General features: G+C 35.9%; 1 protein-coding gene across 1 annotated transcript; it reads right to left on the bottom strand.

The window, feature by feature from the left end:
- Nucleotides 1-2772: 2772 nt before the first annotated feature.
- Nucleotides 2773-15023, bottom strand: LOC101469171 (integrin alpha-M-like). Its single transcript, XM_076887863.1, has 30 exons — nucleotides 14987-15023; nucleotides 14456-14558; nucleotides 14171-14274; nucleotides 13776-13846; nucleotides 13246-13360; nucleotides 12606-12733; nucleotides 12336-12481; nucleotides 11838-11988; nucleotides 9688-9838; nucleotides 9218-9291; nucleotides 8926-9046; nucleotides 8643-8782; nucleotides 8371-8517; nucleotides 8064-8276; nucleotides 7827-7960; nucleotides 7006-7148; nucleotides 6739-6893; nucleotides 6518-6643; nucleotides 5958-6031; nucleotides 5350-5491; nucleotides 5162-5260; nucleotides 4981-5060; nucleotides 4819-4905; nucleotides 4653-4719; nucleotides 4475-4573; nucleotides 4321-4401; nucleotides 3997-4107; nucleotides 3764-3877; nucleotides 3574-3684; nucleotides 2773-3367 (listed from the first exon to the last, which is right to left on the bottom strand). The coding sequence occupies exons 1-30, from the start codon at nucleotides 15021-15023 to the stop codon at nucleotides 3305-3307; spliced, it is 3387 nt and encodes a 1128-aa protein (XP_076743978.1). The 3' UTR covers nucleotides 2773-3304.

The following is a 15023-nucleotide window of genomic DNA, read 5'->3' on the forward strand; positions in this document are numbered from 1 at the left end:
CAATAATAACGTGTTTTGGAAACTAACTGCACAACATGCAGCACTATTAGTTATCTCAGTCTCGCAGAGTAGCATTTCAAATTTTGATTGAAACTGTCAGAGAAAACGGCAGCCTCGAGCAAGCCAGGATATTTAATTTTTGAGACGAAATATCACAAGGTAGTCATGATTAGAGATGGCACGATACCACTTTTTTATGTCCGATACCGATACCGATATCATAAATTTGAATATCTGCCGATACCGATATGAATCCGATATAGTGTTTTTTAATCAACAAAACTGTTTTTTAAATATCTTGCTGCATTTTGTATAAGTTCATACTCAAGTTTAAAACAACAACTACACTAAAGCTATTCTGTTATACCTGTATGCAAAAAAAAATATTTCATAGTTCAGCAATACTGATCAATCTAATAAACTTAAACCTACACCATCCTCCCTATTCTGGTATTTTAAAGAGTACTTAGCATAAATATTAAGCAACCTAACTAATAGGGCTCCAACTCCCAGCAACAACAAAAATAAATAAATAAAAAATAGGGAACCGCCCCTCACGCGCCACCTCATGATGCTTAATCGACGTAATCAACCTTAATTTGATGCAGTGTGAAAAAAAATGCACAGAAATCAATTATTTTTCAAGAAATATTAAATAGATTCAACATCTTTCTTCAACAAAATTGCAGACTGCACAGATGGTACCTTCCCAAAGGAAAAAGTACTATAGCTTACTAGGGTATATTAGACTTAATAGTTACTATATACAGTAATTGACTTCTATTCATTTTACATCAAATTAAAACTTTGGGTGTCAGATAATTATTTATTAAAAGCTCGACATTTTAAATGAGAATAAGAAAGAAAAGTATGTCTTTGTGCCCCCTTTTCCCTGTTAATGCCCTATCGGCCCCCCTGGCTAAACTTTGCTAGATCCGCCCCTCCACAGTTACCAGCGTCAGCTACGTAGAAAAAGATCCTCGAGTAGAAAGTAATATTAAATACATTCTAACAACAGCTGATCAAGCTTAAACGTGCTGCTGTTGTTCAGCCGCTGGTTTCCTCTTTCTGGTGCAAAGTGGGCCAAAAGCAAACTAGAGACACGACTGGCGACAGAAAAGCCGATCAGCTGATCGTTAAGCAGTTTCATGATTGAAGTAGCAGCAAGAAGAGGCAGTCGCTCTATATATCGTTTGTTAAGCTTAACGCAGGAATGCTTTACAAACATTCAGAGATGGACTTACACACTTGCTTTACTTCTCTCGGGGATAACTTTGTCGGAGATGAAATGCCGGGTTGCTAGCGAAGCTCCACATGCTATCCAGACCACCGACAGGTCCTGCATGCCACAGCCGCTCTATCACGTGATGCATACTGCTCCGACGTGCTAACGTTCTGAGGTGAGTTACGGCGTGTTGCAAGTTTTGTGAGGTGCTTTCGTGATATTTAATGGATCGGATTACATTTTTTATTTTTCTCCGATATCCGATCCAGTAATTTAGGTCAGTATCGGACCGATACCGATACATAATATCGGATCGGATCTCTAGTCATGATTTTGCAAATATTCCACCTTGTAGTGCATTCTGCACAAATTGTTTTAAAAATGCACTCACCCTACAAACATTACTGATGAGTCAAGATCTGCACAAATTGATAGAAACACTGAAGCAGCTACCCATTTTATTCGTATTGTCATGTATGTCCTATTTGTCAGGTGACAGAAGAACCAACATAAAGCTCAGAGTAATGGGGATACAAGATCACAGATGAAATTGGATGATGACTTGTTGGTTCATTACTTTATTTAAAACACGTGTGACTGCATGTATTTGGAATGTCTCACTGTTACTTATCAAGTGACAGAGGCAGCTCTGCCATGTTGTAGCTCGGACAGAGGTGAAGAGACGAGGTCACAGGTGACTGACTGATGTTTTGGTGCTATAGATTAACTAGTATTTATTATCATCATCCCAGTATCCTCAGCTGAGGCTGAAAGAAGCTTCAGTGCTCTCAGAAGACTAAAAACATGGCTAAGTTCAACAATGACTCAAATGAGATTAAACAATGCTGCTGTATGCCATGTCCACCAGGAGAGACTGGACAGTATATATATAAAACAAATATGCCAGCAGTTTATCTCAGTTAACGAGAGGAGAAGACATGTATTTGGCTCCTTCACATAGTGGACATTGAGTTGTTGTGTGGGACACCAGTCGTCCATGTCTGTTGCTGTAACAGTAGTTCATGTTTAGAATAAAAAATCCCAGCTCACTGAGTTGATAGGGGCAATAGTGTGCCTAAAATGTTGCATTATTTTGCTGAGAGATCTTTTACTTTGTGGTAATCTTAGATGAGTAGTTTTATGGACAAAAACCACCAAGTCATTCAGTGTTCCCATAGTGCTAATGTATCAGAGATGTTGGTGTACTATAACTGAAGTAATGTTGTTAAGTCCTTAAAGTCATATTCTTTTATTGTCATGACTGTATTTTTATTTTTGTATGATACCTGATTTATATGGAATATGGCTGAAGCAAACTAAAGTCTAAAATACTTAGTCATTTATTTAATTGTAACTTAACATTATATAATTCACATATAAAACTCTGAATTGTAATTTTAAATGGTTTAAAAGCATGTAGAATAGCATATGTAGGCAAGTATATTTTTCCTTTTTTATCAAGAAGCAAAGACAAAAGAAAAAAAAAAAAGAAACAGGGCAGGGTTCGGTGGTTGAATCATCCGTCCCCACCAATACCAAAACCAAATCTACACCCTTGAGATGAGCAATAAGATTCCTAAAAAATATACAGCCACTTTGAAAAGATCTACCACAGGATTGGATCAAAATCCCTCTATTCCGATCCAGTAGTTCACTACATTTACTCTTTTCCAGGAGTCTGAATTATATATATTTATGATGCTTTACCTTGGGGTGAATGTGTGATATCTAAGCAGTAAATTGACAATTATGTTTTTCTGTTCAGACATCTTAATTTGGAGTTTTTTCTCATATTCTGATGAATGTGTATGATCCTGTAAAAGACTATGAAGCACTTCTGAAGGTACTTTGTAAAAAAATAAACGTTCTTTGATATTTGAGGTTTATGTTGTGACCCAATTTTTAGGGTCATGACCACCAGGTAGGAACCTATGTTATAGATAATAGTGAATGAGTGAGTGAGGGAATGATTTCAGACACAGCTGTTTTTTTGTATAATTCTTCAAATGTGGTGGCATGAACATTTACACACACCATGTTTGTTTCTTTTTAGGTAATTCCGCTGGGGATGCACCTGCATTAGCTGCTGTCTTTTGCATTTTCATTTATCATCTGTTTATATTTACTCTTGAAAAATCCAGCCTAGGAGTGCAAGGAAAAAAACATTTAAAAAGGCAGCAATCATGCAATGGAGTTGCAATGACAAAGGAAAATAAATGATATACTATAATAATAATGTAATAAAAAGTTAGTGACTAAAGATAATAAGCTTTGAAACAGTTTCTTTAACTCTTTTAAACATTTTTAAAATTGTGATATTGACTGGAAAAAAAAGTAGACCATCTCACCTTATACAGGCCAACAGTGAGTAAAGCCAGAAAGGCCAAACCTCCCAGGGATCCTCCAATGATCTCTTTGGTAAAATCTGGCTCAGGCCACACGTCTACTTCTGCCTCTATCTGAACAATGAGGTGACAGAATGTGGATGACTTTCCAGCTCTTGTATAACTGAAACAAGAGGAAATATTGTGTACTCACCTTGTATACAGGAGGATTACTGTTGGACCCTGTTGAAAAGTAGATGTACTGGGTTTCATCGTACTCCAGACTGGCTGTGCTGGTCAAGAGGAATTTGGCAGATTGAAGTCCAATCTTTTAAACAAAAAAAGAATGAGTTAAGAGTAAATGTCTGAAAAATTTAATGAAGTTACAAGTACATAGTAACAGTTGTACTTTTTTTTTTTTTATTACCACAATTACCCTTTAATTACCTGCTCTATCCATCTTGAACTGAGGTTGGCAGAGATTTTGTACGTCCTACTCTGCAGCCTTGCCATGAATGTGTTGCACTTGAACACTCTGCACATGGCTACAGAGCAGTCCTGTGGGTGATTTAAAAAGAGTACACTTGCTGTGATCCAGTGTATTGTGATATATTCAGTTCAATCCAATTTTATTTATATAGTACCAAATCACAACAACAGTTGCTTCAAGATGCTTTACATTGTTAGATAAAGATCAGTGTAGTGTGCAATGTGTTTTTAACTCTACAATTAGTCTGATTTTCAGCAGCTAAAGTGCAGAGGCATACTTACCACCACTTTATCCTTTTGTATCTTTGGAACAAAATCTGTGGCACCTGGTTCTTCATCATTTCCACTCTGACAGTCTGAAATCTGCAGTATATTTGATTTATGTATGCTTGGTTTTGCCATGATTTTGCATCATGGCAAAACATTTATATATTACCTGTAGGCTGCTCAAATCCACCCAAATGTCTTTTTCACCAAGTTTCACTGGAACCCTGATCACCACGGTAAAGTTAAGTGTTCTGATATAATTTGTAACCTAAATAAGAAAAGAAAAGGAACACCAATCGTTACGTTCATTCTAAATCAAGGAACTTACTCAAGAAGTTATTTCATACTTTGATTGACTGTTGGACTGGTTTCTGAAATGTCATCCCAAATGTGAAATTGTTGTAGCTAAGGGAGCTAAAAAGACATATGTTAAAGATTAAATAAATACTATGCAAGACAACATTTGTTAATTTCTAATTGACTTCTTTTATTTTTAAACAGAACAACACACACCTTTCAAATGTCATGAAAATGCTGTATTTCACATCAATCCATTGCTTTTTGTAAAGTTCACTTGTAGGGGCATGCTCCTGATTTCCACTAAAAGAGAAAAGTGAAAACATTTGTACTGTATCTATGCTTACATGAAATGTACTTGTGCCAAAGGAACAGTACCTGGTGATATCTGCAGTGACAAAAATCTTCCTCTCAAGTTGACTGTTGGTTTTAATCTCATAGGCGACAATGAAAGAAGCCTGAATTTATTGAGAGAGATAAGAGTGCTTTGTCTTTAAAACTCTCACTAAAAGTGAGAAAAGATGTTCTACATTAAAAAAAAACATTAAAAAAAACAAACCTCAGTTTTGCTCTTGAAAATTGGCTTGTCAATAGTGCAGCCTGTCATTCCTTGTGATAAACCATCTTCACTGTCCAAGGAGTTGCACTCAATTCTTCCCTTTGTTAGAAAAGAAAATGACTGCTGGAGGCATTGGAAGAACAGCAGATCAGTGATGAACTGATACAGACTTGATTCTGATGCTTTACCTGCTGAATGGTGAACTTCCTGTAGGAGAGTCCAGCTGGGTACGTGAGAATAACACGACTGTTGTAGGAGTTTTCTCCTCTGTTCTCCACTGTGACTGTGACATTCAGAAGCTCATCAATGCCCACTTTAACCACTGAGGATCTGGTGGTTTGAATGAGGATCAGAAGAAAGGGGGGAAAAATAAGACTGCTGCAACACAAAAGTTATTGAAGCGCCATCATATTCAGCTTTGAGCCCAATGCTAACATGCTATTTTAAGATTTGTTTTCAGACTATTTGTCTTTATTCAGTAGCTTAACAATGAAGAGTAGACAGAAAAGAGGAAGACATGCATCAAAGGGCCACGGGTGCGATGTGGGAATATATTTTTACCTTTCTAATTTATTGAGTTATGCTCAAATTTGCTGACGTAAAGAACCATTGAGGCTGTCATCAGTTTTTCTCGTTTTATTAACGGTACGTTATGGAAATTGGGGTGGGGGGGTTAAAGCTTTAACAAAGCACTTAAAATTTGTATTGAGGGGACATAAATTGGTGCAAAAGGGGATATTAAGGAGACATTCTTGTGATCTGTTTATGTAGGAAGATTCTCAGCAGATCAACTCACCTGGTGAAATTGAAATCCACTTTCAGGTTATCAACACATTTGTTGTCAGTCCTGCAGTTAATCTCAAACCTCAACTGTGAAAGATGACATGATGTAAAGAGCATATACTAAATATAATATTTACCGACAAAATAAAACATTGTTTAGGTGAATCAAATGTCATTTCTTTCATATTTATATTTTGAGGAAATCCTCCTCATTCAGGATAGAGAATGTCTTGAGGAGGAGGATGGAACTTCCCACAGTAGTACATGGCTCTTTCTTGCTAGGTGTGGAGCTAACCCAGACCTTTTTGCTTAGCTCCTAGCTTGCCCCATTCGTGAGGAAACTGGACTAGCAGCAACACCCAGGCATGAGAGGGTCAAATTCTTTCTGTCTATGGTGCCAGTAATGTGGCCTATAGTGACTATGAAGTCAAAAAGCCGCTCTCTGATCTGATACAAAGTACACATTCTTTCATTTTCTTTCTCACTTTTTGAGTCAAGTGGAGACATTTACCACATCCTTTAGCAAGCACCAGCAAAGAGGTGTCTGGTGTTTGTTTTTTAAAGTTCACTTACTGGATAAATTGTTGTTGTTTGAGCTTGCTGGGAAAGACTTGGTCTGAGATTTGTGTTGGAGGGCAACCCATAAAACAAAAATTCAAGATAATTGGAAAGTTCATTAAGAGCATCTTCTGGACAGGCCTGCAAGAAGGGAGCAGTGTTAAGTTTAAATTCAGATTTGGTCGAGTCTTAAAAATAAAATTCATTAAACAAAATATTTTGTTGTTAGGCTTTACCTCAATAAGAAATTTTATAGTTGAACACTTTTTTCTTCTTAAGTCAATAATAACTGATCCGGACTCCTCTTGTTGTTTCCCGCTGCTGTAAGCTCGGTTTTTTGGAGGCTTGCGAGTGGCATCCAGTGTTAAAGTATAATTAATCTTCACTTGAGCTGGAATAAATGAGTGTTTGATTTCAATGCTGCAAATGTACATAAATAAATAAAAAGTTAAATCGCTGGACAGTGGCTTTGTAGTTCAGAGAAAACAAGGAGAATGATGAACCTGTGTTGACTGTAGATATTGTACTCATAGTAAAGCAGATTTCAGCTGTGTTCTCCAATGGTTTTGAGCAGTCTACATTCTGAGTAGGAATTCGGTTTGGGCTGAATGACACGTCAGCTTCAATCAGTACTATGGGTCTTGATCTGGAGAGTAGGAAAACAAATGAGAACAAGATTTGGCTCTTTAAATAGTACCAAACTAAAAGCTGCCCTTCAATTTTGGTGTTTTACCGTGAATTAGCATCAGTCAAATATTTGCTTTACCAACATTTCAAAGTTTTAGAACATTACCGCTTTTTTAAGATTATCACTCTTATGTTCCAGTGGTGCAACTTCATCATGGTAATAGCCTCACTAAATAAGAACGATTTGAACATTACGGTCTTCTGAACTAACCACCCTTTTAATGACATCTTCTGCTGTTAGGTAATGTATGCATTTGTTCATGTTTGTTAGGAAAAGGCTACTGTTATGCATTTCATATTTCATTTTGATATTTGAATGAAACCCACAGGAGCTGTGCTTAATCTGTGCTTCTTATCTTGTGGTAAGTCAATTCCAAAAATGCCAATGGTCTGTGAGGATTTTAAAACAAACCTTCATATAATATGATAGCTGTATGTGATTAAAATTCAATAATCCCTTATCATGAAAAACCTGATCATTTTTGACCAACTTAATATGCACTCTTCTTAGAATATTGAGCATACAAACTGACCTGAACTTTATACAATTAGTGTATTTATTAAGTTGGACCATCAACAAAGATTGTAGAATTACGACAGACAACAATAGTGCATGACTGGAGTATCTTGGACTTACCTCAGTAAGACAACTGTGCCCTTTGAACCCACCGCTAAATCAGGAAGTCCATCACCACTCTGGTCAAAAGACGACTGACTGATGGACAGGCCAAAGAACTTCAGTCCTGACTCGACCTCAGAGCCAGTTATTCTCTGCATACATGGACATATTTTAATTAAGCTGCAGATTGTTTAGATATTGGATTTACATGGTAGATGATTTCAGTCATCTTGTGAGTTCTTTGATGTTGTGTACCTGTGAGTAAGTAGAACTGATTCTTCCTCCTCCTTCACTGTGGAATATGTAGATGCTGCCTTCACCACTATTCTCCAAAGGTGCTCCAACTGCCAAATCCCTGAATCCATCTGAGTTTAGATCAGGCAGCACAGCAAGAGAAGAGCCGAACCTTCCTTTGACAGCTGCATGTCCTCTTAGTACTAACGGATCATCAAAATTACACTCCACAAACTAAATGGAGGAAAGTGAGAGTGTTTTTTATCATCATTAAAAAGTATACAAATAAACTGATTAATTCCATGGCAGTAGTTAAAATGCAATTTACCAAACCAGTTAATCTGCAAACATAAACTCTTCCCTCTCTATCAGGCTCCGTGTACATTGGGGCTGATATGAAGATTAGATCAGTGATGTCATCATTATTTATGTCCATGGTACACACCTCTGCCCCGAAATATTCACCAGTCTGATACTGTGTAAGGAAGATATTATTAATGAAATGATTCATGTTTTCTTTAATCAAAAGCTTTTGTTTTAGGAAATAATTTATGTACAGTTTACAATGTAATTCAGATCTGTATTGCTGTAAGTACATACCTGTGATGAAAAGGGCTCAATCTTTTGGTTTTCAAAGCTTTGTCTGTTAACAGCGACCACCACTCCTCTGTGTTTATATCTTGGAGCACCAATAATAGTAAGTGTGCCATTTTTGGTTATAACAATTGCCATGGAGTAACCTAGAATTTAGGTAATCAAAAGGGAAAGACTCCTTATTGCGACTTTTTCCATTTTGCAAACTGATACATGTGTTTTGGTCAATTAATTGCAGTAGAGCTATACACACAAAGACAGATATATGAATTCAATTGTTAAAAACTACCAAGATAACTGTCAGGCTCCAAAGACACATCCTCATATGTTTTCACTTTCTGGCCCTCTGTTGTGTATTGCACGTAGCCTCCCTTCCATTGGTTTGCACCAACAATAGACATTTGAATTCCCTACAGTGCAGACAGAAAATACATTTAAAATACAATTTACTTTGCATTTAAAATCTGGATGGTGTTCAGTTGCATAACTGTCTGTTTGCCTTTACGTCACAAAATTTGGCACACAGGAATCTCTCTTTCTATGACTATACTGTCTGGTGAGTTTCAGGTGGTTTTAATTACCTCAGGCACATAAACTGCACTGAATCCCTCTTGAGACATTTCCATTTTCAGTGACTCTCCACTGCTTTGAGATCCTGTAACATAAAAAACAAGATGATAAAACACATAAAACAAATTTCACTTTGCAAATTTTGTAAATACAAATTCATTATGCTTCAAGTAATAGTTTCAAAAGATTTATTTTTTTTGCTATTTATTATAAACACAAAAATAAACTAGAAGGTAAAAAAGAGACACAATACAACATTTACAAGTTAATTCTTTCAATCCTTTCATTAGGTTTGAAGTGGCAATTAGTGTTCAGTTTCAATAATGTATAGTGATGAGATATTTTGCCATGACACAATAAAGTAATATAGTAAATAAAAAGGTTAATACAATGTATTTACAATGTATGTTATTTTAGTCAATCAGTAGGATAACAAACCAATAAAGGAAACAAAAATCTAGCATTAAATTCATGTTTGTACCTTCGATGGAGAAAATTTTCTCCTGCAGATTCTGTCTTATTAATTCAAGTGCGTTGAAGTTCTTCACTTGAAACACGTGTTTGTCTGAAGGAGACGATGCAATGGTGTGCAGTTCTCGTTTTGCTTCAGTTTTAGTAAATGCATTCCCCACCTAGGTTTGTTGGGAAATTATGTTTACATTGTCATGCTATGCAAAATGATTTGGTCCCTTTAACAAAATACAATCATAAACTTAACGTTTTCACTCCATTATAATATATCATTTACAGACAGGAATTATGCATTATTTGTTAGAAATATGTTTGGGTTCTGATTACAGATGGACTGATCCGATATTAAGTATCGGTATTGGTCCGATACTGACGTAAATTACTGGATCGGATATCGGAGGGAAATAAAAAAAGTAATCCGATCCATTAAATATCAAAAAAGCACCTCAAAAAACTTGCGACATGGCGTAACTCGGCTCATAACCGTAGCACCTCGGAGCAGTATGCGTCATGTGATAGAGCGGCTGTGTGTATTTGTAGCCTTGCTAGCAATCCGGCATTTCATCTCTGAGGAAGTGATCCCAGAGAGAAGTAAAGCAAGTGTGTAAGTTCATCTCTGAATGTTTATAAAGAATTCCCACGTTAAGCTTAACAACCGATATATGGAGCGACTGCCTCTTCTCTCTCCTGCTGCTATGTGAAACTGATTAATGATCAGCTGATCGGCTTTTCTGTTGCGAGTCAGTCTCTCTTGTTTGGTTATCACCCACTTCGCGCCAGAAAGAGGAAACCAGCGGCTGAACAACAGCAGCACGTTTAACCTTGATAAGCTGTTGTTAGAATGTATTTAATATTACTTTCTACACCAGGATCCTTTTCTACGTAGCTGACGGCTGGTAACTGTGCAGGGGCGGATCTAGCAAAGTTTAGCCAGGGGGGCCGATAGGGCATGAACAGGGAAAAGGGGGGCACAAAGACATACTTTCCTTTCTTATTCTCATTTAAAATGTCTAGCTTTTAATAAATAATTATCCGAATCTTACACCCAAAGTTTTAATCTGATGTAAAATGTATAGAAGTCCATTACTGTATATAGTAACTATTAAATCTAATATACCCTAGTAAGCTATAGTACTTTTTCCTTTGGGAAGGTACCATCTGTGCAGTCTGCAATTCTGTTGAAGAAAGATGTTGAATCTCTTTAATTACTCTTGAAAAATAATAGATTTCTGTGCATTTTTTTTCCACACTGCATCAAATTAAAGTTGATTACGTCGATTAAGCATCACGAGGTGGAGGGTGATTCCCTATTTTATTTTATTTTTTTGCTGGGAGTTTTAGAACCCTATTAGTTAGGTTGCTTACTCTTTAAAATACCAGAATAGGGAGGATGGAGTAGGTTTAGGTTTATTAGATTGATCAGTATTGCTGAACTATGAAATATTCTGGGTGCAGTGCATTTTTTATAACAGAATAGCTTTAGTGTTTTGTTTTTATAATAATAATGGATTGGATTTATCTAGCGCTTTTCAAGGCACCCAAAGCGCTTTACAATGCCACTATTCATTCACTCTCACATTCACACACTGGTGGAGGCAGCTACAGTTGTAGCCACAGCTACCCTGGGGCAGACTGACAGAAGCGAGGCTGCCATACCGCGCCATCGGCCCCTCTGGCCAACACCAGTAGACAAGTAGGGTAAAGTGTCTTGCCCAAGGACACAACGACCAGGACAGAGAGGCCAGGGATCGAACCGGCGACCTTCCGGTTACAGATGCAATTCCCAACCCCCTGAGCCACAGTTTTTAATTTGAGTCTGAACTTATACAAAAAGCAGCAAGATATTAATAAAAACAGTTTTATTGATTAAAAAACACACTATATCGGATTCATATCGGTATCGGCAGATATCCAAATTTATATCGGTATCAGACATAAAAATGTGGTATCGTGCCATCTCTAGTTCTGATACTACGCATGATTACATGCTCACTATAATTAAATACAGCTGTGCTGAGGTACATAATGCATTGGACACCCCCTGCTTACGCAATAATTTCATCTGGTAACAAAAACAGTGCATTAGAACCTTCATGGCATTGGTTCCGATGGTCAAACAACTTTACACATTCTGCAAGCTTAAATAATCAAAGTACTTACCCCAATAGCAAATCGAACAATGTTTTTACTCTCTGCTAGCTGTGCTGCACTGTGCAGATGATTTCGATCATGGGATTGCCCATCGGTAATTACTATCAAGACCTTCTTCACATTTGGTCTGGAACCTCTTTGTGGTATGAAAACCTTTTCCCTGTTAAATGAAAAACAAAAATCTAATGTCAAAACATCTTGAGAATTATTGAGTATTATTTCAGCATGCATCATTCTTTTTCATATTACCTTTCGATGTAGACGGATTTTTGTACTTAGCAAATTTATTTATTGGAGTTTGTTTTTTGTTTTTGTTTTTTTTCAAAATTAGCTTTGCAAGTATTTGAATTGAGGTTTTCTTTGGGCCATCTCACAATTAGTAGAATACCCCCAAACACAAGTCTTTCATTGTCTCTTTCAAAAAGCTTGAACACATGGACCACAGTGCTCAGTGTGGTTAGATTTACAGAGTTAGGGAATAAATAATAATATCTTTGCATCCCTTACACAACATGTTTGATGGCCTTCGCTGTGTAAGTAGTTCCTCCTAGTTTGCTAATTTCTTTGATGGTAGTATCCAGTGATGTAGATGATGAAAATTTTGTGCAGTAAAAATGAACCTGTGGTGAAGTAGAGAACTGGGAAACAGAAAACTAAAAAGGAAGGAGAAAAAATATTTAAAACACGTAAAACAGCCATGTTTTGTGAAGTTAAATGGAAATAATAATGAAACTATTTTATGTGTGTGCTAGTATTTAAAGGATTACAGCACCTCACCTGTGTATCAATTGAAAGCAATGACTGGATTAGATCTTTCACAAACTTCTTCATTGTTTGAAAATCTCTAGAAGACACACTGATTGAACCATCCAACAGAAAGGCAATGTCTGCTTGGGGCGGGCACGCTTTCAAGATATAGATTCAAAATGAAATAAATTTTTAATGGGTTAATAGATGTTTTTAATGGTTTCAACATACTTTCAGTTATACGAAATATAAAGTCATAATACAGTTTCAGTTGTGCTGAGATTTAGAGATTACACTATAAAATCCAATTAGTTACCAGAACTTAAAACATTATGCAAACTTGTTGCCTCAAAAAACTAAGTAAAACTTACTTAAATAAGCTTTACTTACAGAATAGAATAGAAAAAAATAGCTTTTTATTGTCATTGTACATGTATAATCCCAACTCTGCAGTTGTAAGTGGAAAAAAAATAGTAAAGACATCAGAAATAAATAGCCAACAGAAGAGCTATATAAACTAGAGGAATATGTACAAAATAATAGAAAGGCACAAACATAAAAGATTTTGACACTATGATGAAGTATAAAATGCAAGTGGTTTTTTTTTTTTTTTTTTAGGCAGGATTTTAATGATTTGAGGTATATTTTTCCAAGCTCCATGTACTGTTACCTTGAATAAAACCAGGTCTGGGTGTTCCAAATGTACTAGAGTGATCCATCTCAAAGCACACACCGTTGTACATGGTGATACTATTGCAGTCATTTGGAATGGTTGGCCCACACACCTGAGAGGAGAAAAAGTCAAGTTGTGATTAATACACTGAGTTGATTATTTCCATTTCTTTTAAGCAATAGTTTGCTCCATATAAAATCAACCAAATCTTAAAAAAAAATTACATTCAGCTTTTCACACAGCTTAAATGGTAAAAACCTGAATTACAAAAAAAAGACCTTTAGGCCCAGTTTTATTAATTTTTATTCTCTTCAGCGTATAAAGGTAAAATTTTGCATGTCTTTATTAAATATTCTGAAGTTATTGTAACTCAACCCCTCCCCACCAAAAAAATAATAAGGGCATGCCACAAACTCATGATTTATTTTCTAACTATAAGAAAACATCTGAGACGCAGAGGACAGAAGAATTTCATCCTTTGTGATTTTTAACAAAGCACTGGTAATGTCTGTAGTTCAACAACTCACCACAGTGTTTTGTGCCGTGGGATCACTTTTCATTGTTAAACCAAGCGACATGTTGACTGCAAAACCTGATGCTGTAATAAAAGTATTCTACATTTGTTATAACACTCATAAAAAACTTTTGACAACTCCAAAGTACCACAATTAAAGAACTTTTTCCTTTTTGACATGACAGCTATAACAACTGAAAAATTAAAAAGAATAATCTTAATAATTTGCTTTTCTTTGCTTGGTGTACTTCATCAGTAATATAATTTTTACTACATTACTGTTACATACTAAAATATTTGTTTTGGAAATCTACTCAAACTATGATTTGATTTAACCAATTTAATTCTGGGCTTGGATGTGGAAAGTCAAAGTTTCAGGACATCCTGTCAAGACAAACAGTTACCTACCTTCAAATTCAATATTTTGGCACTTTGGGGAGGAGGTGGTGCACGTATATATTTTCCCTCTTCCATTTTGTGAATACTGTTCAAGTGGAGCACTGATGAGCAAACTAAGGAAATAAATAACAGAATAATGAGAATGATGTAAGTCTAGAGAGCAATAAGCTCAGAAATATTGTATGCTTGTTTAATTATTTCTGTTGGCCATAACAGAGATCTTTGTTCTAAAAATACAAAATACATAGCAGTTGCAAATCCACATTAAACATAATAATCCTTGTTCTGTCTTACTCTGATTGTCTTTGCACCACTTGGTAGCCAAAACCAGCAGCAGCACTCCTCAGGGTCTTCCAAGCCACAGGATCAATGTTGAAACAAAGTGCAGCATTTAATACTGAGAATTAAAGAAGAAAGAACATCATAGTCTCATGTAATGGACGATTATGTAGTTATAGTTATCTATATTTAAGGTATACAAGAAAATGTATACACTATGTGTCACTTTTTTTTTACTTCAATGGGTTTTGTTTATTTCATTTTGTATTCCAACTAAAGAGCAACAAAGTCAGAAATTCTGATTTAAGTTCTGAACATAGTGAATTGGAGCAATATTCACTTAAAAACAACCATACATACATTTGCTTTTCTAAAGAACTGAAGAAGAAAAAAACAGCTAGATGTGGAATTCCATTTGCTTATAGATTTTATTTAGTGGAAACACAGGTTGCAGATTTAATTAAATGTCATTTGTATCTTCACTATTTGGAGATGTTAATTATTAGAGAATAAAAGACTAAATCAGAATGCACAAACCTGTCTTACCTGACAATAAAGTTGTAACACTTATTGTCCACTCCAT

This window comes from Maylandia zebra, linkage group LG8, assembly GCF_041146795.1.
Source record: "Maylandia zebra isolate NMK-2024a linkage group LG8, Mzebra_GT3a, whole genome shotgun sequence".
NCBI lineage: Eukaryota > Metazoa > Chordata > Actinopteri > Cichliformes > Cichlidae > Maylandia > Maylandia zebra.